Source organism: Silurus aristotelis, assembly GCF_946808225.1.
Source record: "Silurus aristotelis genome assembly, chromosome: 2".
Taxonomy (NCBI): Eukaryota; Metazoa; Chordata; class Actinopteri; order Siluriformes; family Siluridae; genus Silurus; species Silurus aristotelis.
Window position 1 is genome coordinate 33,893,122 of NC_139575.1, and position 26,467 is coordinate 33,919,588.

The following is a 26,467-nucleotide window of genomic DNA, read 5'->3' on the forward strand; positions in this document are numbered from 1 at the left end:
GCCAACTTCCTCTGAGCGCTCTCTAATCAGGAAGTAGCTCGGTTAGCCAGCTAGCTAGTAAACACCTCAAATGGACGGTGTGTCCGAGTGAGCTTTTTTTATTTTTTATTTATTTTTTAAGTGTTTGTTTTTTTTTCTTTTTGTGGAGGAGAGACAGAATGGGCGACGCGGCGAAAGTTGAGCGTCGGGAGCAGTTAAAGCGTTGGAGCGGCTCCACTACAGACCGACAGCCTGCCGCGCCGAGGAGACGCTGGCGGGACGAAGATGAGGACGGCCGGCGAGATGGAATAAAAACAACGCAGGACGCGGACACACACCGAGCTGGCAGGCAGCACATCAAACGGAGGTGATTTCATTACAAAAAAAACCGACATTAACGATTCTTCGGATTCGTTTCAATCTACAGGAACCACACACGCCTTTTCCAGAGTTGCTCAATGCGCTTCTTACTCATCACGATCGGAAGGCAGAAAGCGGTGTGATGCAGAAGGTAGATCAGGGATAGGTTTTCTGATTCTTGGCTAGAACTTAGTCTGCCTGACTTTGGATAAACTCAGATTTCCCTGGTGCAGCATGTGTTAGGACAAAGTTGGACAGCTGTCAATCAGTTATGTCAATAATAGAAGGTGTTAATTAGCTGGTAGGTTCCTAATACTTGTAGTTCTTGAAGAACTGTGCTCTTGGAGAGCCCTAATTCTGAAGAACCATCCTCCTGGAGAACCCTGATACTGGCGAACCATGCATAGGTGCATTTCTTGCTCATCGCGGTTCTCTTAGGATGAAGGTGGAACACTGTTAATTAGTCATGTCCACCATAGAATGTGTTTGTTAACTGGCAGGCTTTTAATACTGAGCCTGGAGATTGATGCGTCTGGAGATCCATGCCCCTGGCAATACATGCACTTGGAGAGCCCTGATCCTGAAGACTCATGCTATTGAAAAGCCCTGATTCTGAAGAACTATGCTCCTTTAAAGAATTGCGTTTCTTATTCATCACGATCAGAAAGCAGATGCAGTGCAATGTAGCAGGTATATCAGGAACAGGTTTTCTGCTTCTGATTTAGTCATCTGACGTCAGATAAACTTAGATTTCCAGATTTCCTTGGTGCAGCACAAAGGACAAAGGTGGACTGTTTTGCCCACCATCGAATATGTTAGTTAGCTGACAGGTTTGTAATACTGATCTTGGAAAACCGTGCTCCATGAGAACCATCATCCTGAAGACCCATACTCCTGGAGAGCCCTGATTCTGGAGAACCATTATCCTAGAGAACCGTGGATAACTGCGTTTCTTACTCATCACAATCGGGGATCAGAACACAGCTGCCTTGAGATGCAGCAGGTAGATCAGGAACAGGGTTTCTGCCTCTGGTTTAGACCTTATTTGTCTTTAATGCTCTGTCTGACTCTTGATAAACTGAGATTTGCTTGGTTTAGGATGTGTTAGGACAACGGTGGACAGCTATCAATCAATTATGTCGAATATAGAATGTGTTAGCTGGCAGGTTCATAATCCTGATCTTAGATAAAAATGCTTCTGGAGAGCCCTGATCCTGAAGAACCATAAACAACTGCAGTTCTTACTCTTTACGATCAGAAGTCAGAAAGCATCTTGGAGAACCATGCTTCTGGTAAACCCTGATCCTGTAGAACCCTGCTCAATTTTACTCTTACCCCTGTTTTTTTTTATCACACTGTTGCAGTGTATCTTTAAGTCAACATACTTGCTATACTATTTCCTTGTGCATTACTCCTATCTAGTAAACCTACCAAATTACTGGAAAAGATGGACAGAGATTCTCATTAGCCACTTCCTGCTAAATGTCTAATTTCGTTTGATGACTCTAACCTGTTCTAGTTTGATGTAAGTCTAATTGAATGAATGCTCTCTAGTATTTTGTCCCTCCCTGAAGTGTGCGTCTTGCTCCACAGTAGTAGCTCATGAGCAGCAACCATGAATTCTCAGTGTTCACACTATTCCTTTTTCAACCTTTCTTTGGTGAAAGAAAGACACAAATCGATTTGACTAATTTCGAATGGTTAGACAACATTAATCATTTAGCTATTAGACATACAGGGCCCTATAGCTTTTCGGCACATAGACATCGCTGACAGTAGACCTTACTCCACACACAACACAACAACTCATCTACCACATTGTCCTTGTTACCTTTACCATAAAAAAAAACCGCCCTGACGAAACTTTATTTTGTTCTTCATATGTAGCTAGCCTTCTGAAAGCTGCTCATGTCATAATCTATATTTTGTTGCCGAAAATCCAACCATGTGTTAGATATAACTTCTTGGCAGAAGCAGACAGATATTCGATTGAAAATCTCCCAGAATCTGTGGTGGTATGCATTTTTATTGTAGGGAAAATATCACTCCCACAATATCAAAGTTGCCTTACCATGCTTTTGTCTCAGCCGACCAAAGAACCAGCCTGACTCCATGCACTCACGTTTGTGGTCAAATAAAAGTTGTTCTTCTGAAACGCCTTTCAAATAGTTTGCTGGCGACTAATTGCGGTTTTGGAGACTCTGTGACGCCAAAAATCTCTCACCAACTGTCAGGTTTAGAGACCTAGTTGTCTCTCTAACTATGTTCCTTAGTGTGCATGGGGGAAGAATGCACTTGAGTAATCTTCCAGGAAGGTTTCTTTACAGCTCTGGTTGATTCAAGCTTTAAAATGATTGTTCCAGCTATGGATATGGGGATTTTTAGGCATGTAGCTTTCTTTTCTTTTTTTTTTTTCTTTTATAAGCAGTTTTTCTGAATGCCAACTAACTGATGAATGACTGGGAAATGACACGCTTCTGGGAAGGCTTTTGGGTATAGGAGCTCAGCTATTGGGATATGTGCTCATTCAGCCACAAGAGCATTAGTCCCATTAGACCCCAAAGTAAGATTTATCCAAAAGAAGGGTTGAGGTCAGGGCTTTGTGCAGGACACTCGACTTCTTCCACTCCGACCTTAAAACACCATGTGTTCATAGAGCTTAATTTATGCACCAGCGCATTGTCATGCTGGAACACGCTCGGGCCTCTTAGTTCCAGTGAAGGGAAATTATGATGGTACAAACATACAGTGGAAGAACCACTCATTTGTGAAAGAACCGCTCGAATGTGTGATGGTCAGGTGTCAAAAAACCTCCAGACATTTCAGGTATGTTTTTTGTAAAAGAAAAGCCAATATTTTGGATAAACAATGGCATTTGGAGTCATTTTAGTGTACATTAGATTGGACTGGCTCTGTTACTGTGACAACTAATCAGCTTTTTTTCACCAGGAATAACTACCACGGCAAATTGAAAAGCTGAAGGAAGGGGTTGGGGGCGTCTACTCCACAGAAATGTGCGGAGCAAGCCTTAACAAGCTCTTAATGCAAGATTAGGCAGTGGAAAATATAAAGAAAAAAGTGTCAGCGTTTTTGCAGAATGAAACCCAATTATTTCTCAGTGCTCAGGATATGGAAGGTTAAATGACGTGCGGTTTACAGGTTATACATTGCATTAGCATTTAACCGCCTTAGTCAAGACTTTGATGGAAAAATGTAAGGGAATGTATTATTCGGATAGTAAAGCAATATTATTTACACCTGTCTATGAGCTACTGAAGTTTCCCAGGTGAAAAACAGTCCAATTGTTTGTGATTGTAAAATCTTTATTCAATTCGCATGTCCCTATCTTGATAAAAATCACACAGGCTTTTTTTTTTTTTTTTAACTTATCAAATGCACATTCCTTTGGCATTGTGTGTTTTTTCCTAACGCTTCCCTTTTCACCTCCATTCCTCTCTGTCACTTAGTTCCAATGAAATGTTTTCCAAGTGAAGTGAATGTAATAGTGTATCACATTCCAAATGCTATACATGCCAAGTGAGGGTTCTTTTCTTTTTTTTGTAATCTAATTGCTTTAATTTGTGCATTATTTTTTTTGAGACACATTCGTGTTCCTTTTGTTTATATGCTACAAACTGCAAAAACACAAGAAGGGAAAAACAAAAGGCAAGAACACAAGAATTAAGCAGGGAATGACTGGAAGAAAGTTCTGTGAAGTTCAAATTCGACAATTTTTGTCTCTAAAAGAAAAACTTATGTAAGACGGAACAGGAAAGAAGATTTTAGCAGACTGCCTCACACCCACAGTCGAACATGGAGGTGGAAGCTTGATGGTTGATGGGAAGACAGAACCGACATGGCCTATTTTAACACGTGCAATTCCGTCTGCACTGTGGCTAATTAGAACCAACGTCACAATACATCAAGACAATGACCCGAAACATGGAAAAATGGGCAATCGCAAGGATTTGAGTGATTGACAAGGGAGAAATTGTGATGTCTAGATGTCTGGGTCAGAGCATCTCCAAAACAGCAGCTCTTGTGGGCTGTTCCTGGTCTGCAGTGGTCAGTATCTATCAAAAGTGCCCCAAGAAAGAAACAGTGTTGAACCAGCGACAGGGTCGTGGGCAGCTGAGGATGGTAGATGCAAGTGGGAAGTGAAGGCTGGCCCATGTGGTCCGATCCAACAGACAAGCTCCTGTAGCTCAAAAAAAGAAAGAAGTAAAAGCTGTTAATGCTCGATGGGTCACGACTGCTTTGGCATCAAATAGGGGACCACGACAAGCAGTTCAAACATCGACGTAGATTTCCGTTTCCATTGAATTTGTTTTACAAATCGGTTGTCTCTCCACATGGCTGTGACTTTTTTTTTTTTTTTTACTGATGTGGAAAAAGGTGAATTAACCCATAGTGGAAAATATGCCACAGTTTTGTTTATCTGTTATTTACTAAATGTGCAACTTGATGATCATCACTTTTAACACTATTTGTAAAAGGAAAATTGATTCCAGGCCTATTTTTATTCTTTGTGTCATAATATTTATATAAAAAGATATAGCTTTTTATTTTTTATGTTTTTACCGTTACCTGTAAAAAATTTTTCGCCTGGCAATTTGTTATAAAATTGTTGTAAATATCATGACAAAAATTTGTGATGTGATAATTGTGTTGCATGTCCAGCGAAATAAGAAAAGATCTCTAGAAACGAATATAGTTGTCATTGTGTGTGTCAGGAGACGTGTTCGATTCGAGAGGACGGCTGAGTTCCTGGCTGTCTGCGCCAGCGGTGACACAGAAGAGGCGAAGGTGATGCTGGAGGATTTGCAGGTTATAGGCAGCGAGGGCAAAGTGTCCCGAAAAGAAGTGGTCAACTGTTCCAATGCTGACGGAATCACAGCACTGCACCAGGTACGAGGATCATCAGCATGACATTTTGTTTGCGGAGTTCAAGTCGTTAAACATGATGTGCCACCGCCGGTCTAAAATAAATAGGTTTGCTTCTGCGTATCATTGCATAAAAAAATAAAAAATCTTCTCAGGCCTGAAAGGATCAGTAAACACGACGGCTGCGTTCCCGCTGTAAAGGAAACATAACCGGGGAAAACATGAATCCAGAACTGATGTGCTGTACTTCCAGAGAAAGTCATCAAATAGTTTTATCCTGTATATCAGTCTCTACTTCACCTCTGTTATAGATGAGGAAAATAGAGCCTGTTGTTTGGTATGCTATATGCAACCATTAACCATGGTTAGATAAAAACCACAGCTTCATTTTAACTTAATGAATGAAATGCTGGTGTCTGAAAGCTTTTAGGTAGAAATATTGGGATGAATTTTCCCATCCACACCTTTTTTTTTTTTTTTTTTTTTTTTAACTCCGAGACTAATCTTTACATAATTTAGATGTTTATTTTTACATTTACACACTTACCTAAAAAGCAGCTAGCTAAACATTAGTTACTGTAACTGTGGAGAGCAACATATACTAGCTACAAAGCTGGCTAATAATCCTATAAGATTATTTTAATACACATTAATATTACAATCCCAATTCCACAAAAGTTGGGACGCTGCACAAAATGTAAATAAAAACAGAATGCAATGATTTGCCAATCATATAACAATAAGTTACACATTATCAGAACAGATTAGTAAGTCTGTGTGACGATACTGAAATGGTTTCAGGTGTGTAGTTATGGATATTTTCTAGCCACAATCGACTTTCGTTATACGTTTTTATCTACAAACACAAAATTGTTGATTGACTACATTTGGGGTAGAGGGGAAAATTGTGTTAATGTATTTTTGTTTTGTTTTTTACATTGTAAAATTATTATAATTATTTTTTTTAAACAAGATTGTGTGTTGTTCCTCAGGCCTGCATCGATGGCAGTATTGAGGTGGTGGCTTTTCTCTTGTCGCATGGTGCGAACGTAAACCAGGTGGACAATGAGGGCTGGACCCCGCTTCACGTAGCAGCTTCCTGTGGGAACATGGAAATTGCTGAGTACGTACTTTACATCATGTTGCATAGCAGTGAGTGTATGTACTCTGAGTAAGAGTTTTATATTTGGCTTCCCCTGTACACCAAATAAATGTCAATACACCTAATTGACTGTTGAGTGTTTGGTCAATTTTTATGAAATCGTAAGCACCCGTAGTTATTTGTTGTATCAATAGTGCTTGATTTTCATGAGGCAGATTATGTTTTTACTACAGCATTGTTCAATATTGATCTGATTGGCCAAAAGATTGAATTATACAGGATTATATGAATGAACGATGACTGGTGAAGTGAACATCATGACTGGTGAAGTTAATAACACGATTATCTCTTCATCATAGCACCCGTTAGTGGGTGGGATATACTAGACAGCAAGTAAACATTTTGTCCTCAAAGTTGATGTGTTAGAAGAGGAAAAAATGGGCAAGCGTAAGGATTAGAACAAGTTTGACAAATTGTGACGGCTAGACGACTGGGTCAGAGCATCTCCAAAACTGCAGCTTTTGCAAGATTTCCTGGTCTGCAGTGCTCAGTATCTGTCAAAAGTGGTCCAAGGAAGAAACAGTGGTGAACCGGCGACAGGGTCATGGGCAGCCAAGGCTAATGCACGTGTGGAGCAAAGGCTGGCCCGTGGTCCATGTAGCTCCAGAAGAGCTCCTGTAGCTCAAATTTACAAACACAGCGAATGATACTTTATGAATAATTCTGATAAAGTTTTCATCCAAAATAAACACTTCAGGGTTTTGTGCTTTCTGTAACACATCAAGTGTGACTTGAGTCCAAGTCCCTAACTCTGATCCACATCTCTGGTTCAATGATAACCGAATATAATTAACAAATACGAAAGAATAGTCTGATTGTCATCTGTAGCTATTATGAAGACTGTCCATGCTGTCTGGGTCGGAGGGGGTGCCATACTATGTCTCCTCTGTTGTTAGCCAATCAGGGGCATCATGTATGTGGAAGAGGGTTGATAGCACTTTTCCGTTCAGTTATTGAATGAACAACTGCCTCAAAAGTTAATGAATTCAGTGAATAAGGCTACATTTTGACTTTGTGTGTGTTAGATTCTTGCTGCAGAACAGCGCATCTCTGGGTTTGGTGAACTGTGATGGCGATGTACCATTAGACATTGCCGAAGACGAAGCCATGGAGGCGCTACTGCAGGAGCACACTCTGAAACAGGGTAAGTCCACAAGGGAGAGGGAGAGAGAAACAGAAAGCTTTTATTACCATGAATAGCTCATCTCCCACTCACCCAGTCATGCAGTGAATAATGAAGCGTTGTGATGCTGACGTCAAAGTCCAGACGTCACAAATACTCATGTGAGTGTTAGTCATTGCATTTGCACAACTGCGACACGTCTGCATTTTACAGAGCCTGTGTGTATATGTGCTTTCAACCCACAAGCCAAAAATAATATTCACATTTTGAAATGTCACAAAGCGAAAAAAAAAAACTATTTTACACCAAACTTCCCTTAAAACAAACTGCCTGGACACGTACTGTGTCTGAAGTATGAGTCTTTACTTTTGCACTCGAAGGCAAGCTTATAGCTCGGAAGTTAGCATTATGCGTAACTACATCAACAAACTCTTACATTATGTGGTTTCAGGCTCTGTTACACATCATCTATTATAATAAACAAGCCTAAATGCCTTCTCATAGCCATTTGAAAGTCTGTCTCCTTCTCAACACTTAGACTTCATGCATGAGTAGGAGGTGTGGAGGATATCTCATTTGCATATTTAAATATATATTTGTTTATTACAGTATGTTTTTAGCATTTGCATGTCCAGATGATTCTGGTCAAGTGTATCTTGGCTTTGCTTGATTTGTTTGATTACTTATTGGCGAGTGTATATATAAATGGGGTCCTCCAAAGTTAATGTCACACTTTATAGTGAAGATGAGCAAAAAATGATATATTAAAAAAAGAATGAGTGACACTAGCCAATAAGCTCCTGTATGCAGAAGAGAGTAAATGGCACTTTTGTTCTAATCTCATTAGAGTTTTTAAATCTCCGATCGGATAATTTTTCGGATCAGACAAAAAATACATGCGATTTCAATATTGCGGCAGGCTTTTCAACCGCTATTGCTCCTCCGCTAGCCATTGTTGTTGACTGATTAACATGTCCCGCTCATGTGAACACGACTTCTCTGTGTAGTTAGGAAATGACTGAAAAAGCAATATCTTTCATTCTGTGATCGTAAAAAAAAACTAGCAATTAATCTGCAGTTCACATGCCATGAGATGTGATTCGCACCCCCAGTGTCAACCTTTCACGTTTATAATGTATAATTTGAGACCTGACTGGTGGGTGGGGCCAAGTTGTGTGGACAGTGTGGTGAAAAGTGAAGAGTGAAACATGATGGCGGGTGCTGTAGTCAGAAAATCATTACCATTAGGAAGTTGATTATTTCCCAATAACTGCTCTTTGATACCACTTCGTCATTTTTTATTTCATCATTTTTTTGTTAGATTTTTATCTTGTTACGTCATCTCACGATCGGATCGATCATTCCATTCTTCCCGTCCAGGTGTGGATGTCGAGTCAGCGAAACGCTTGGAGGAGGAGTCGATCATGTGTGATGCCCGCCGTTGGCTTACAGAGGGTGTGCCTGCTGACGTGCACCACCCCAGGACTAAAGCCACACCCCTCCACGTTGCAGCTGCTAAAGGCTACCTTGAGGCCATCAAGTAAGCACTGTTACTATTTGAATAAACACTTCAAACACTAGAGACTTAAAAACAGCAATGTATGTGGTAATACCTTGTGGCGTATTAAGTTGCTTGGGTGGGAAACCTTTTGAAATGGTCTGGTAAGCACGTGATCGGACAGCTCTCTGATCTCTCTAAGAATAGCTGATGTTTGTTTCCTGCCTCATGCAAGAGACTTCCTGTGGAACAGGCCACAGTCGTCCGGCTGCTCTCGCTGAGGCTGGGAGTTGCCCTTCGCACTATAATGCATAGACCGTCACGTAAGCAGGGTTTCTAAAGGGTCTCAAAAAGAAAAAAAATCTAAAGTTTAGGCTTTAAAAAGCCTTAAATTCAGTGTTCTGGGTTTTAAATCGTTTTAAACAAGTTCATTTTCCGATGTAGATGTAATGCAGCCTCTAATGGTCATTGAAACGCTCATGCAGCACTTCAGAATGGTTTTGTTTGTTAGTTTCCGTTGGTGTTCTGTTCTTCACTGTATTACGACTACAATATGAGACCAACATGCTACAGCCAATCAGCTTTTTGTTATTATTTTTGACAATAGTGGAGATGGAGCTGATTTATACATGCTTTTATTTTCCTCTGCTGCTAAGCTCTTAACTAAGTCATCAAAGAGATACACCAATTTTAATCACTTTACACTGGCTTCCAGTCAAATTTACAGTTCTATTCTATTCTGTGTCTATACAAATGAGTTATTGCAATCTTATAATTCCAGCAGGAATCTGAGGTCCTCCAAACAGATAGCCAGTTGCTATCAACGCATTTGTTTGTGTTTTAGATGTAATATAGGTCTTAAATTTCATTCTTAGTGGTCTTAAAAAGGCTTACATTTGACTTGGTGGAACCTGCAGAAACCCTGGTACATAAAGCAGTAATATGCACTGGTTAAGCTTCTTATGTTTGCGGCACTTTCTAAAAAAAAAAAAAACAAATGTGTACGTATGTTTTATGCTTTTGTCTCAGGTTGCTGTGTCAGTGCGGCCTGGATGTGTCTGCTAAAGATGGGGACGGCTGGACTCCGCTCCATGCTGCAGCTCACTGGGGTCAGAGCGAGGCCTGTTGTCTCCTCGCAGAGCAACTGTGTGACATGGAGGCCCGCAGCAATGGGGTGAGAGAGAAAGCGAGAGTGCAAGATAAAGTAACAGAGAGACAAATTCATTCCACTGGAGAGTCTCCAATCTTTTTTTTCCACTGAACCCAGATTACAATGAACAGACAACAAAAAGAGAAAGAATGAAAGAAAGGAAAAACAGTGCGCTACACAGACAGAGAGTAAATTTGTGCTAGACAGAGAAGGGGAATTGTGAGAGACAGAATGTGGTTTTCAAAGTGACAAGAGAGAGCTTGTGCTTGATAGAGTGAGAGCGTATTATAAATATGAGCAAAAGATTTAGGGAAAGAACAAAGAGAGAGAATAAGTGAGTGTTAATAGAAAGAATGAAACTGACTGAAGGATACAAGTGTAGGAGATTGAGAAAGAAAGCACATTTAAAATAGTGGCATAAACCAGTAGTAAGAATGTGTATGAATGAAATCTGTCATCCAGGCAGAATTGTGAATATTTTATTGTCAGTGATCTATTGGTGGGCGGGAAAACATTATTTTCTCCCCTGTCAATCAGTGCGACACTAGCCAATCACAGGCTTTCCTGAGCTCATGGACAGAGAAAATGGCAGATCTCCGGTTGTGTTATGCTGCCCTGGGAATATAGCAGTTCACTCGACTTGAAGAAGACACTTTTGTGGTTGGTAGCTGTGGTGTGATAGGGGAGGGCTAGCTAGTAGGTGAGAATTAGCAAAGGAACAAATTAAGGAAGTGTGTTAAGTCATAAACCATGTGACCGCAGCTTATGGTGATCAGATAGCTATTAGAGATCTATTGGAATTACAAATCGTTTATTTTTTATAATGGGGAAAAAAATGGAAGATGTTTTTTTACTCGCTCTACTTGATTGTCAGTTATTTCATAATCTCTCATAATTGGGATTGTTAAAGGACAAAAGCTTAAACTGTGATGGAGAACTTCTGCAAATGACAAAAGAGAATGAGAGGCGGATAAAGAGTGGCAGTGCTATAGATAAAGTGTGAGACTAAGGAACTGAGACAGACAGACAGAATGACAAACACACAAGCTAATGGGTGGTGAAAGCTGTGCATAGAGAACATAACAGCTGAAGAGCGAAAGACACTGACCGCTAAACAGAACATGAGAAAAAAAGGGGGTTTCAGATAGCATTGTATAGACCAATTGAGACCGCCGCAAATGTATACCAGAGAAATAAAAAAGGGCAGAGAGAGATGGACAGCTAAACAGAACGAGAGAAGGACGGCTTTACAGTAGTAGAATAAGGGGCATGGATCGAGTTGTTCACTGAACGAGAGAATGACGACTAGGCACAATAGAGAGATACAGAGAAAGAGCTGAACTGTATCTAGGCCGAAGTTGGATAAGGAGCTAGAGAGGGAATGGAGGAATGAGACAGAGAAGATGGAGACTAAAATGTTTCTTGAAGCCAGTAAAAAAAACAACAAGCATTAACGTGCAGTTTCACCTCGGAGCAAAGCCGATATTAGTCAGCTCCGCCAAAGTGAGCACTTTAACACACTGTAGCTTGTGCAATTGTGCAGCAGAAAGGATGTGTGTAGGATGTGTGTCGGTGCCCTTCTGTGCCAAAGAGCTCACCACACTAATGCTTAAGCAGGCTGCACCCACACAAACACACACACACAAAACTTCGCTTTGTAAGCTGCACCCACATGAGTGGGAATTGCATGAGAGGGTATTTTTGTGTGTGTTGGTTATTGAGAAGTAGACAGTGTGTATTATTATTATACATGCCAAACATATAGCATTTAATTTTAACTAATAAGCTGGTATAGCGTGGTGTTTGGTTGAATACTAGTTCATTAGTTTATTAGTTGGTTATTTTTACTTGACGACGCAATAACATTAATATATTGCGTCTCAATCGTAACTTAAGTCTTGACTAATAACAAATCTATTACGATATTGAGTAAATCACAAAATACTGAAATACTGCGTTCTGATGTTCAGAGTCAGAGATAAAAACGGAGGTTTACTTTTAATAGTAGCCAAATCTCTTAATTTTACCGGCGCAACAAAACGCTTGTTTTTGCTTATTCGAAAGCCAAACTGTTACATAATTAGACATAGGAGCTACTCATAAATAGAACAGAAATCAGCCAAGTGTCTCATAACATCTTATACGCACGTACAAATTCACTGCAGTAGGTAATTAGATATACTATTGGTGTCGTATGGGCTCTTGCGCAGATATTCTTTCGTAAAGAATATGCTGATTTACTGCGCTACAAAAGGAGCTGCAGAAATCCTGGTCACACCACGCATATAGAATCAGTCTCTAGTATTATTTAAGGTTGGGCTCGATGGAAGCCCTTTCTCCCAAAATGAAAAAATTATAAAAACAACTGAAATCACTTCAGAACATGTTGTGGTCTGATGAGACCAAGGTGCAAGGTGAAGCATGGTGGTGGCAGAATTTTGCTATGAGGCTGCTTTTCTTCAGCTGTTATTATGTTATTATCATGTCATGATGAAAGGAATCACTGGATAAAGAAAATAACAATCATACAATTTCAACAGGAGTGCGTAGACCTTTTGTATTCTATTGCAGAGCAGAACTGATTTTTTTCATGGGTGGTCGGTTAAAATATGCATATGTGACATTAATTATCATGCATGTAATTGTATGTTAGTCAGAGTGAGACAATGACTGTAAATATGTATATTAGGGTCAGACTCCGTTCGATGTGGCTGATGAAAGTGTGGAGGCCTTGCTGGAGGAATTATCGCAGAGACAAGCTAGTGTAAGACAACCCACACACACACACACGCGCGCACACACACACACACAAACACACACACACACAAGAACAGATGATGACAAGTTTAATGTTTCTTTACACAGAATATTTCAATAAATAGAACTAAAATATATGAAAAATTAGAGATGAGATCAACTAGTGTCAGGATTATATTGAATAGTATTATATTACATCAATATTACATTAGATCAGATATTATTCATAATATTTCAATATTAGATTAGATGAGATGTCAGACTGTAAGCAGTCAGTAATACATGTTTTAATTTTGTGGAAAAGAAAAATAAATAAAGAAATAAAAATTACAATATATATTATGTTTTTTTGTTATTGCTGTTTTGGGTAATATTATATAATGCTGGATCTTATGTTTGAATTGTTGTAATATATTTGCATTTATATAAATCCGTGCTGGAAGTGATCCCTTTTGGCTGCTCATCCGCAATTTATTTACAGACGGTTTGTGTGTTTTTCTTTGCAGTGGCGAACCGAACAGGACATTAAGGATAAACAGAACGCACAAGCGGCCGCAAACGGCAACGCTGCCAAAAAACGCAGGTTGAAACGCCACCTGCCAATTTATTCGCTGTTTATTCTTATCTGTTTAAATCGCAGTATGTCTTTTTTTTTTATTTTTTTTATTATTATTATTCTTCACGGGTGTTTCTCTCTTTCTGTCGTCTCTGTCAGGAGCTCGGTGTGTAGGATGAGCAGCCGAGAAAAGATGAGCGTGCAGGATCAGTCAAAGGAGCGAGGAGTCTCTGGAGGCCTGGAGCTAAACGAGGAGCGAGAGAGCAGTCCCGGTAAAGTTGTATTTACAGATGCGACACAACAGTTACAAGCACCAGCCTTAATGAATTCATTTTCTGAGTGTTCTAAAGTGCTGCTCCAATCACAAATCAATTTTTTTATATATTTTTTATCTCACTTGCTTTGGTGCGTTTCTCAGACCAGAAATGAAATTCACAAAAACAACTTGTTCAACCTTCACATCATGTAGTTACTTGTGCACATCACAAAAGCAATTTATTTTAATTTAATTAATTAATTGTGTACAATTGTTTATGTTGTTCAAAATATATTATACTGCTTCTCACTATAGTCTTAACCCCTGAAACATCTAGGTATCAGGTCATTTCATAAGTCAGTGAATGCAATATGGTTAAACCAGTTGTCGTAATGTGTCAAACTTAAATTTCTATGAAACTTCACTAATGAAGGGGAGTGTATGGCATCGAGATCAATCAATGATTAACTCCTTCTCTAAAATAGGTCAAAGGTGAATCTTGGGAACTTTCAATTGATGAGCACATACATACAAATATAGCAGTATATAGCAAAACACAACATTCCGATTTCTAAAAATGGATGAAAAACCAGAAAACCAACGAACATTAGTACAGTACAGGAAAAGTGTGACTCCTGTTCAGTCTCTTGCAATCAGCATCCCACATACAGCTGTAGAAACTCATAGATTCCTTACAATCATTGTAATCCATTGTAAACAACGGACTTCAGGAAATAGTGAAACCGTCATACAGACAACGACTAAACATATTGTTTGTAAACAATGACAATGACCTGTCATTCTGATGGTAATTATATGTTAATTGACACAAATACTTACTTTTGAGAGATGAACTGAGTATTTAGAGAAAACTACAGGCTTTTGCAAGAAATCTATTGTGTGGTGCTGTTTGTACAATATATCAGGAATGCACTTTATTAAGAAAACGTATGTATTGAAGTATTAGTTCCTTTGATCATGTTACTTATTGTGTATTAATGCTGAAGTTTGCTAAGTAAATTTAACTAAATTACTAGGGAATAAAACTCAATAAGGTGTGACGAGCTGCCATAAGGAAATAGTTGCCAGAAATCTTAACTTTCCAGCTTTAACTCTGACTGTAATGAGTTGTGTCTGGAAGCTCCATCCACCCTCACAGAAGACTCTACATTATCATTAATTGCACACATTAATATATCGTGACGTTAAATGTTACCAATATTTAAAGCCTGCTATAAAAGGGGTCCCCAAAGTTTTCCCTGTGAGGGCCACATAATTTTTCTTTTCTTTAATGAGGGAAATAAATATGTATATATTCGTTAATAAGTATTCATTGTATAATTAATAAATAATAAATTGATTCACCTCTAGAGGCCACTCTTGTAATAACAACAGACCTAGAAGCCGGAAAAACTATCTGTATGGATTTTTGCTGATAGTTCCAGCAATTAACTATCAGTGCTTTGACCTCTATTAATAACTAAGGAAAATTTTAGTTTAAAAGCTAATCATTATTATCAAATACAGATAAAATATGCGTAAAACATTGCGAAAAATTTCTATTAAAAATATGTCTCTGGCATTGTTCAGAGGGCCATTCCAAATGTGGTGGTGGGCCATATAATTTGGGGCCCCCCTGCCATATGGCATGACCCGCAATCCAATTTAATTAGCAGTATAAGTGTATGATGTAGGTCATGCTCACAGCATCTGAGCCTCAGACTGGTGGTGATGTCATAATGTGCGAAAATGTTATTGATTGTACAAATTGAGGATGAAATCAGCGAATTGATATCGAACAGCATGACGGCAGGGGAAAAATCTGTGGATTCTTGATTCGTGGTTTTCTGAAGTTGTGTTTTTTTTCTGATGTAGAGACTTCCGTGGTGTCGAGCCCAGATACAGAAAGCATCACTACCTCTACAGTCAGCCCTGCTGACAAGGTATCGTGTTCCATTAAATACACTAAACTATCTGCTCTATGTTGTGTATTGGTATCATATAGGAGTACATTTCTTGTTTATTTATAGCATATGTGTAATTACTGAACATCTGGCATCTGATGTATGTGTATGATTCCCCCCCCCCCCCCCCCCCCCCAGACCCCTGAAGAAAAGGAAGCAGAGGAGAGAGAGCATGAGCGAGAGAGCCGTACTGCTCGTGTTCCTCCCACTCTGCAAAGAGTCGACTCGGCCCCAGAGAGCCCCAGCGGTCCCTCTTCTGACGGAAAGAAGTAAGAACACCACCTACACACCAGCTGCTTGGCAGAAACAGGCTTTTATGCACATTGTCCATTCTGTGAACTAGTGCATTTTGATCTCTACAATGATTTTGTTGCTGTAATTAGTCATGAAATATGTCCAGATTTGATTATGTATCACGATCATTTAACTAATACCAGAATCTGTAGTGATGCACTTTGTCTTTATCGACCTTCATCCATATCAACAGGTACCAGGCACCATGCCGAGATGAGGAGTCAGAGTCCCAGAGAAAAGCTCGTTCTCGACTCATGCGGCAGTCACGACGCTCCACTCAGGTATTATTCAAGCAAAGTAGATGGACACCTATTATACATGTATTACATTCTTTAGATCATTTAAGTAGGTACAGAATTGGAGACCTAAACACTGTAAGGTATACAGTATGTGTATTCCAATTCACGAAAACTATAAGGGTGTGGGGGGGGGGGGAGAGAGAATCGCACACTTTTTCAACACCTGTGTTTCCAGAGGTTTCTTTTTCTTAAAAAGCAGGTAGTTCTACATGAAATTAGACATTGAGCACCACCATATAACCAAAATGCCATGCTCCTCACTTCATAACACCACTGCAGATTCGCCTGTGGTACTGGTAGTCGATTTAGGCTTCTCATATGTAAGCATTGACTCACGGCCACCCCTACCACAATATTCGGGGTCACCCCTACCCTGAAGTAATAGTTTTGGCCTCCCCTGAGCCTCAACAGAGTCTATGATCTCAACTTTATTGAGTCTGTCTGGGATTACATTTGGAGATTGAAGGATCTGAGGCAGCCTACATCCACTGTAAAACTGTAGTAGTTCTCCAAGATGTTTGGAACATCATACCTGCCAAAATTCATCTACTTTGAAGAATGGATGCTGTTTTTCAGGCAAAGGGTGCTCACACCAAATTTAGATTTCTCTGCTGTTCATTTACTTTCCATTTTTTTATTCGTTTAAAATAAACTCAACATTTCTGTTTTCTATTCAAAGCATTCTTACTTTACAGACTTTCTTTGTAAAAGTGCCTAAATATTTTCCACAGTACCATGTTCGTTTTTGATCCCACCTTTGTGAATGTTCTCATCGAAATCATTTGCCTTTGTATGACCAATTTTTTCCCCACAAACTCTGCATTAACTTTAAATTTTTTTCATTGATTATTGCATAGTATATATTGTAATTTGTATAAATATAGTGTTCTCCTTGTGTTTTTATCGGCAGGGAGTGACCCTAACTGACCTTAAAGAGGCAGAGCGAACCGTTATTAAGACAAATGAACCTCAGCCCAGTCTTCAGACCGTCAGTCCTGTTGTCACAGTAACGCCAGCAGAGAGAGGTACGCGAATATCAACAAGGCACAATAATGGATGCGAGTTTTAGTCAAACTCGCTCAAATCCATACGCTTGCCCATTTTTCCTGCTTTGAGGACAAAATGTTCACCTGCTGTCTAATAAATTATAATGTCATCATGTTATGCCTCATCTGTGTATAGTAACAAAGGCATTGTTTTTTGACACAAAAAGAAAGTCATTTCAGTTTCAACCTGGAAGCTAACTGTATTGCTATATTAGTATTAGTATATTAAATTAAATGCATTGCTACTAATTACTAAGCACCATTGATTTATAAATGTTCACCTGCAGACACAGAGCCTGTGAAAGCCACTACCCCAGAGGGAGATTCCAAGCTGGGTGTGAAAGAACGCCGTAGAGCGAGGAGAGAGAGACGTTCCACCGGCATCACCACACTTACAGGAGAGGTGAAAAGCAAACACACACACACACACACACACACACACACACACCAACCCCCCCCATTGATGTGTTGTACATTCTGCAGAGATTTGACAGCACACGCTTTAATAGAAATGAGGTTTGTGGTGAGCAGAAAACTCGTGAACCACATTCACACTGAATGATCTACACAAGTGCTAACAGACTCTAACTTACCAGAAGTGGCTCAGAAACAACGTAACACTCAATGTAAATTTTATTGTTAAATTAAACTTTTATTTGATCAAAATAAACTCCAAAAAGAAGTTCTATCAATCAGCTATTGGTGCCGATTAATAGAAACCTATTAATATTTCTTAAATAAGTTGATAACATTTTGGTTAACTGGAGCATCTTCCCTACAATATAGTCTGCCATGAAAGTCAAATGTGGCTTCTCCGCATCTAGATGATATAATCTTCTATCTATCTATATTATTATTATTATTATTACTATTATTATTATATTTCTATTATCTCAGTTGCACTAGTCAAGTTCACCTATTTCATCTTATTTGCTAATGCAAGCTACCAAAAAGTTTGTTGATGTATTGTACACTTCGAGTTACTCGAGTTATAAAAGTCAGTTGAATGTAATTGCAGCATTTCTGATTCAATATAAATAATACAAATAAAAACACTGTAAACACTGTATGCTGTGTATGCTGTATGCTTCTCTTAGACAGAGGATCTGGATGTGAATGAGCCTACGCGTGCAGATGGCACATTAAGGTTTTTGTCTCTTCCTTGTCTACAGTCATATATATATATATATATATATATGTTCTGTATATTACAGCTTCTCATGTGCATTTTAGTAACTAACTTATTTTCACGTTGCCACAGTGAAACTCAGGCAGGAGATGCAAGATCATTATTATCACTGGATTTTAGAAAGGTACAACTGAATATTTAAAAAAAGTTTTAACCGCTTGCCAAGATGTCGAGATGAATTAAATGTCTGCCTGTTTTCCTGTCTCTGTCTGTGCAGCTGTATGTGGAGGTGTTGAAGGACAACGGTTGTTTGAGAGAGAAGCTCCAGGAGACACAGCTGCAGCTCAGCGAATGCAAAGTGGAGCTCGAGCGACTCAGACAGGTCTGTGTTTCGTGTTTCTATCATTAGCTATTCATATAAATAGTCTTTTTTCCTATAAATCATTAGTTATGCTTGTATGAATGTGTATGTAAAAAAAATACATAAAAATGCATACAAGCATAACTAATGATTTGTAGGGGATAAGATTAGATGTCTGAAGATACCAATATAGTTATCAAGCAAACCAACATTTTTAATGACATTCAGGCATCTAATCTTATTTGTTCCTAATAAGACATAAATTATAAAGTAAATTTAAACTAGCTTGAGGTTTTGCCACACAAATTTTGCAAAAAATGTTTAGAAAACAGAGCGTAGTTAAATCTATGTGAAACACATATTTCTAAATGATTGCCACCCTCTAGTGGACAGCAGCATGTTTGCATGTTTAAACAAATACCTAAAAGTCCCACTTAGATAATTTACCATGCTCCGCTAAACTTGCATAAATACACAATTATATATTCCTCTTTTACTGTCACTATAATATGTGTGTTTCTGCACTCAGAGCCAGGAAAATGGTTGTGACCGCCCTGCTCTACTGGAACTAGAGAGATTTGTAAGTATATTTTTGGCCTCGCTTCAATTTCAATGCAATCCTCTTTTTCCACTTCATTTTGAGCCAATTGTCTCTCATACCTAACTTTTCTCTGATGAGTTCCTATAAGTTATGCACTGTTTACTTGTGATGTATTGAACAAAGCAGTATATGCAGCCCATCATCACTGTAGTGTGAGAACATGGACAACGAGCGGGAAAAAAAATAACTTAGGGCACCTAGTTACCACTTGGTGAAGATGGCAGAGACTTTTCAAAGGGTTCAGCATAGGAAATTAAAAACATCGTCTATGAAGTCATATTACAGGCAGTATAATCACTGAAATCATGTTCCAATGTCAATGAATGTTACTGAGATACATGAGGTAAAATATTACTCCTGTAAACATGCTTCCTTTAAACATTCACAAGTATTTGCCTTTCGAATATACTTAAGTTTTCAAAGTACTATGATTTATTATGGTTATTATTTTCATATTATCATTTTTGTCACAAGACTCTTTGCTTAATAAACTCTGATCCATATATATTAAAGTTATCATGAGCCCGTGCAAATAAGGCCACGGGTGTTGTGGCAAGTTAGCGTTGAACTTGAACTCCTGTTGAACTTGATGCTGAACTGTATGTTGGTGATAAGTGGACGCCACCAAGCGCCAGCAGAGCTGAAGATGTTGAGGTTTTTTGTTGGGAGTGATGAGGATGGACAGGATTAGAAATGAGTTTTTTTTAGAGGGACAGTGCATGTAGCACGTTTTGGAGAAAAGGTGTGATTGAAATGGTTTGGACATGTGCAGAGGAGGGACATGCGGTATATCAGTAGGAGAATGCTGAGGATGGAGCAAAAAGAGAAAAACCAAAGATGTTTATGGATGTGGTGAGGGAAGACATGCAGGTAGTTGGTTTGAAAGAGGCAGATGAAGAGGACAGGGGTTATGGAGACTGATGATCTGCTGTGGCGACCCCTAAAGAGAGGCAGAAGAAAACCTTGCTGTGACTCTGTTCAGTTCCAGTTCTAGAATTTCAGATGCTTCTAGGTATACATTTTTAAATATCTGTTTATGTAAAGTCCAGGCATATGCAGTTACTTTACAAATGATAGCATGTTAAAAAGTGTTCATTAAACTTCTATCAGGTCTGTAACGCCTTCTGACCAATCAGAATCGAGCACTGTGGTATAATGAGTGTTTGATCAGTATGGAAATGCTAGGCTAAATCCGCAGGAAAGGTTAACAGAAAATAAGCATAATGTGTTGGGTTTTTAATGATGTTTTTGTGTGTTAAAGGAGAAGAAAGCACTTGAGAGAAAAGCAGCAGAGCTCGAAGATGAACTTAAGGTGAATGTGTTGATATGATTACTGTACCTTTTTTTTTTAGGGTATTTATTGCAAAACAATTATAATAATAAATCAATTAATCCTCACACCACACAGTCAATCCTGTACTTACATTCTTCTCCCCACAGGTTCTTATTGATCTACGTGCTGATAATCAGCGGCTGAAAGACGAGAACGCTGCTCTCATTCGTGTCATCAGCAAACTTTCCAGATGAGCCCTTCACTCCGTCACTATTTACTGAAACCACAAGGTGGCAGCACTGCCCATCTCTTTACCCAGAATAAACTGGAAGAATGCTCTTCTCTTTCTGCCTGGCCATGACGCACTGCATTGTCAGTTACGTGTGTGTGTGTGTGTGTGTGTGTGTGTGTGTGTGTGTGTGTGTGTGTGAGTGCGTGTGTATGTGTGTGGGCTGGTGGGTAGGTTGGTGGGTGTTCTCTCACCCCTCGGGTGGCTAAACTACTGTTCTCCAGATGAACATGCACACAAAGGTGAACAGACCTAGCCGCAGCACAACCCTCAGTTAAACAGCACACCAGGTCTGATCTTACCAGGTCTGATCTTACCAGGTCTGAATTTGCCAGTTTTGAATTCACCAGGTCTGATTACACCAGGTCTGAATTCACCAGGTTTAAATTCACCAGGTCTGATTACAGCAGGTCTGATTTTGCTCGTTCTAGGTCTCAAGAACAGTAACACGTTACTTGAACTCGTTGTCACAAGACTGATCATAACATAGTCATAACCACAGTTGTAATTATACAGTATCACCAACAATATAACGGTGTCATGTTATAATTATCAGTAATTATTATTATAGCTGTCTTTTTATTTTTTATTTTTTGGATCAGATGTTTGCAGTGTACAGTGGATTTCGAGTATCTGAAAGAAATCAGTAGTTTGTCAATTCCCTCACTGTAATTGTTGTGTAACTCATTCACAGTGAGCTGCATGGTGACCGTATATCGACAGCAAGGTAGTTTTAGCCTAAGACTTTACAGAAAATTTACTTTACTTTGTGCTAGGCCGCATCATTATAAAACCAAATTATTGATGATTGTTTGCCTCTCATATATATGACGTAACATCTGCCATAAAATAGCCACTTTGACGGTTGCCATGTGATTTTTTATAAATGCCTCTATTCCATCGCTGTAATATTTATTCAAGATGGCATACGGCTGTGTTTATGACCATTAAATGTCAGTATTATGACGTAGGGTTCACGTAACGTGTTACCCGAAGTACATACTTGAAGTACAGCAGGATGGAGAAGAAATGCAGGGTGCTTATGTTCCATATATTTAATTACATCTCCTTTTTTTTTCTCTTTCTCTCTCTCTCTTGTGCACTGTTCTTATTATAATTTTTTTTTACTTTGTAGTTTAACTGAAAAAAAAGCCAGTACATGGTTGCCAGTTTATATTATTATTCGCTTTAGACGTGTGTATCCACTGTAGCGCGTAGTTTATACTCTCACAGTCTTGGACACCAGAGGGCACGGCCAATCATCAGCTTTTAGGACAAGACCAAAAAAAAAAAGGTCCTGATTTTGCAGAGCGACAGGCCGTCTGGGGATCAGATTTTTATTTAGTTTTTATTTTTATTACATATGACAAAACTTTTTTTGCATTTTTATTAACTTACCTGTGTACATAATATTAAAGGAGCAGCAAGTAAAAATTATGATGAAAAAACTGTGATGCATGAAATATAAAGCAGGGGCTTCATATATTTTCTTTGGAGTTTTTTTAATTTATTCTGTTTACATCTTTCTGGTCCAAAAATCAGCTTCCAGAACTCCACCTGCACCCACAGACATTGCTGCTCAGGTTTTTCCATTAAAAACGAATTATAGTTTATTTTAAAAAGAAATGGCAAAGGGGTTTTAGTTTATTTGCGGGAATAGAGAGATCTTTTATAACTAAGTATAACATTTTAGCAATTGAGTTTTCCTCAAGGACAGCAGAGGGCACTAAAAAGTACAAAACTGCTCCTTTAATGTTATTTCTAAAGGCGTAGCTTTTTGCTGTAAGCCAGCAGAGTTAGAGGAGGTCAACTGTTGCATAATTAAAGCCTGTAGTCAGTGTGCAGGCATGTTAGGTAAATAATTGCATTAGTATTTGTAAGTTAGAAAAATGTGCTTTCGCGTATTTTATGTGAAAGCGCCATGTTTACATTAGAAAACTCAACACGATGTAGTGGACGATTAATACTGGTTTATAAAAGTATTTTAGCAGACCAAAACAATTAGCAAAGCTGTTTAGTGGGTTTTTTTTTTCATAGTCAGGGACCCTAGTTGTGGAAAACTCGGTTTCTGTATCCAAACTCGGTTTCGGTTTATCCAATCATGAGCATTTGTTTTTGGGTTTTAAAAACAAAAGGTATAGTGCCAGAGGACAAAAATAGCAGTTTTTACAAAATAGATTTCATTTTGTTACATGACAGCACTGTTTACAAACCAAAATGTTTACAGACAGTTAGAAATGTGCCCGTTCGGATAACCTTCTTAATAGCACTAAACAACTGGATAAAGGTTAAATATTGTATGCTGTTGCTATTCAGTGACGGTAGCTGTTAGCAGAAGGGGCGGAGCCATTAGAGGAAGCTGATCAGTTAACAATTAAGACTTCCATGTGAGGTTTGTCAAGCGAAGGAATGTAGTTGTAATGTCACATGATCCAAATATGATAATCGTTTTTTTTACCAGAAGCCCTGCCCTCTTTTAATCAGTGCAAAGCCTACCGCTCGCTCAGCAAAATCGGGACAGCACTTGCATTGTTAGACATAAGAGATGCAAACGTGCCAAAATCTGAAGCTCCTCTCATGCATGGCTACTGGTGCTACGCTGTTGAGAATGGGGGCTTTCTCTTTCTTTCTCTCTCTCTCTCTCTCTCTCTCTCTCTCTCTCTCTCTCTCTCTCTCTCTCTGTGTCTCTCTTTCTCTCAGGACAAGCTTAGATCAACACTGTACTCGAGCACACTGCTACTGTATGTCGGACCAAACAGTCATTGACATGGTTGCTGTTTCTCAGCGAGCGAGTATTTATTAGTGTATGTGATGTTTTACAGAGCCCATGTCCTGTGCCAATGGTGGTGTAGGGATTTAATATTTTTGTCATTTATTTTCCAAGAGGAGAAAGAGGAGGAATGTTTATACTGTGAGTCCTGCTCTCGAAAGAACAGGCGCTTTATAAGGTCAAAGCTTTTGACAGTTCTTCGTTTTTTTGGGGGTTTTTTTTTTAATTGCTCCTGTTTTATTAATATTATTTTTAAGCCAATGCATGCCAAGATTGTATTTCGACAAAAAAAAAAAAAAAAAAAAAACGTGCCTTTCTATATATCTATTTTAATATTTTAATGTTGCTCAGTTAAAAAGCTCCGGGCTCGTTGGCTCGGCAACGCTCCGATAGACTCCAAAAGATTGTGCTGTCCTTCAAAAACACATCCAGCCGTCGACATTCTGTGAAACGGCCAATAAAATTCAATGGAAACCGATCATTAGTATTGCGTCGTCTTCTGCTTCTTGTCTTTTAGCTTGTTTCTATTTAACACTTTCATGGAATGTGGAACTATTTGCCCCATAGTTTAACATTTATATTGATAAAGATATAGATATAAATTATCTACAGTGAGGAAAATAAGTATTTGAACACCCTGCTATTTTGCAAGTTCTCCCACTTAGAAATCATGGAGGGGTCTGAAATTGTCATCGCAGGTGCATGTCCACTGTGAGAGACATAATCTAAAAAAAAAAAATCCAGAAATCACAATATATTATTTTTAAACTATTTATTTGTATGATACAGCTGCAAATAAGTATTTGAACACCTGTCTATCAGCTAGAATTCTGACCCTCAAAGACCTGTTAGTCTGCCTTTAAAATATCCACCACCACTACATTTATTATCCTAAATTAGATGCACCTGTTTGAGGTCATTAGCTGCATAAAGACACCTGTGTCCCCATACAATCAGTAAGAATCCAACTACTAACATGGCCAAGACCAAAGAGCTGTCCAAAGACACTAGAGACAAAATTGTACACCTCCACAAGGCTGGAAAGGGCTACAGGGTAATTGTCAAGCAGCTTGGTGAAAAAAGGTCCACTGTTGAAGCAATCATTAGAAAATGGAAGAAGCTAAACATGACTGTTAATCTTCCTCGGACTGGGGCTCCATGCAAGATCTCACCTCGTGGGGTCTCAATGATCCTAAGGAAGGTGAGAAATCAGCCCAGAACTACACAGGAGAAGCTGGTCAATGACCTAAAAAGAGCTGGGACCACCGTTTCCAAGGTTACTGTTGGTAATACACTAAGAAGTCATGGTTTGAAATCATGCATGGCACGGAAGCTTCCCCTGCTTAAACCAGCACATGTCCAGGCACGTCTTAAGTTTGTCAATGACCATTTGGATGATCCAGAGGAGTCATGGGAGAAAGTCATGTGGTCAGATGAGACCAAAATAGAACTTTTAGGTCATAATTCCACTAAACGTGTTTGGAGGAAGAAGAATGATGAGTACCATCCCAAGAACACCATCCCTACTGTGAAGCATTATGGGTAGCATCATGCTTTGGGTGTGTTTTTCTGCACATGGGACAGGGCGACTGCACTGTATTAAGTAGAGGATGACCGGGGCCATGTATTGCGAGATTTTGGGGAACAACCTCCTTCCATCAGTTAGAGCATTGAAGATGGGTCGAGGCTGGGTCTTCCAACATGACAATGACCCGAAGCACACAGCCAGGATAACCAAGGAGTGGCTCTGTAAGAAGCATATCAAGGTTCTGGCATGGCCTAGCCAGTCTCCAGACCTAAACCCAATAGAGAATCTTTGGAGGGAGCTCAAACTCCGTGTTCCCCAGCGACAGGCCAGAAACCTGACTGATCTAGAGAAGATCTGTGTGGAGGGGTGGGCCAAAATCCCTCCTGCAGTGTGTGCAAACCTGGTGAAAAACTACAGGAAACGTTTGACCTCTGTAATTGCAAACAAAGGCTACTGTACCAAATATTAACATTGACTTTCTCAGGTGTTCAAATACTTATTTGCAGCTGTATCATACAAATAAATAGTTTAAAAATCATACATTGTGATTTCTGGATTTTTTTTTTTTTTTTAGATTCTTTTCCTCACAGTGGACATGCACCTACGATTTCAGACCCCTCCATGATTTCTAAGTGGGAGAACTTGCAAAATAGCAGGGTGTTCAAATACTTATTTTCCTCACTGTATATATAGGTATAGATTATCTATATATATACAGCATATTGGTATATTTAAAGCCATAGAGCTTCTTTTACACATTGGGAAACTTGTTTTTTTAAGTACTAAGGCTCAGATTCAAATGAGCACACAAACATTTACTTTTGCGGCAATAAGCAGAGGCCCTTGTCCAGAGCTAGGTACAAAAGAACATGGAAACATCCCTTTAGGTGTTAGGTTTCTGTCTAGGTTTCTGTTTTATGGTTATGTTTCTGTTTTCTTTTTAGGTTTCTGTTTTATGGTTAGGTTTCTGTTTTATGGTTAGGTTTCTGTTTTATTGGTTATGTTTTTGTTTTGTGGTTAGGTTTTTGTTTTGCAAAATATGAAAATCATGATAATAGTCACTAAAAATTAGCACCGTAAAAAATTTAAACTGCTGCTAACAAAACATCCAACAACCATGCTACAATAATAACACAATGACTCAATGAACAACCATCATCACCATCAACACAAACAACAGCTAAAAAT

General features: G+C 39.0%; 1 protein-coding gene across 1 annotated transcript; it reads left to right on the top strand.

Annotated features, from left to right (window-relative positions):
• Positions 1-158: 158 nt before the first annotated feature.
• On the top strand, positions 159-24,229 carry ppp1r12c (protein phosphatase 1, regulatory subunit 12C; the record flags this gene model as incomplete). Its single annotated transcript, XM_083522395.1, has 20 exons — positions 159-346; positions 5,073-5,247; positions 6,216-6,346; positions 7,411-7,529; positions 8,889-9,048; positions 10,036-10,180; positions 12,846-12,920; positions 13,420-13,496; positions 13,629-13,741; positions 15,601-15,668; positions 15,828-15,958; positions 16,177-16,264; positions 17,193-17,307; positions 17,616-17,731; positions 18,426-18,475; positions 18,590-18,641; positions 18,735-18,839; positions 19,348-19,398; positions 20,681-20,731; positions 20,860-24,229. 20 exons carry the CDS (start codon positions 159-161, stop codon positions 20,944-20,946), a joined length of 2,097 nt encoding a protein of 698 aa, XP_083378521.1. The 3' UTR covers positions 20,947-24,229.
• Between the last annotated feature and the right edge of the window lie 2,238 nt (positions 24,230-26,467).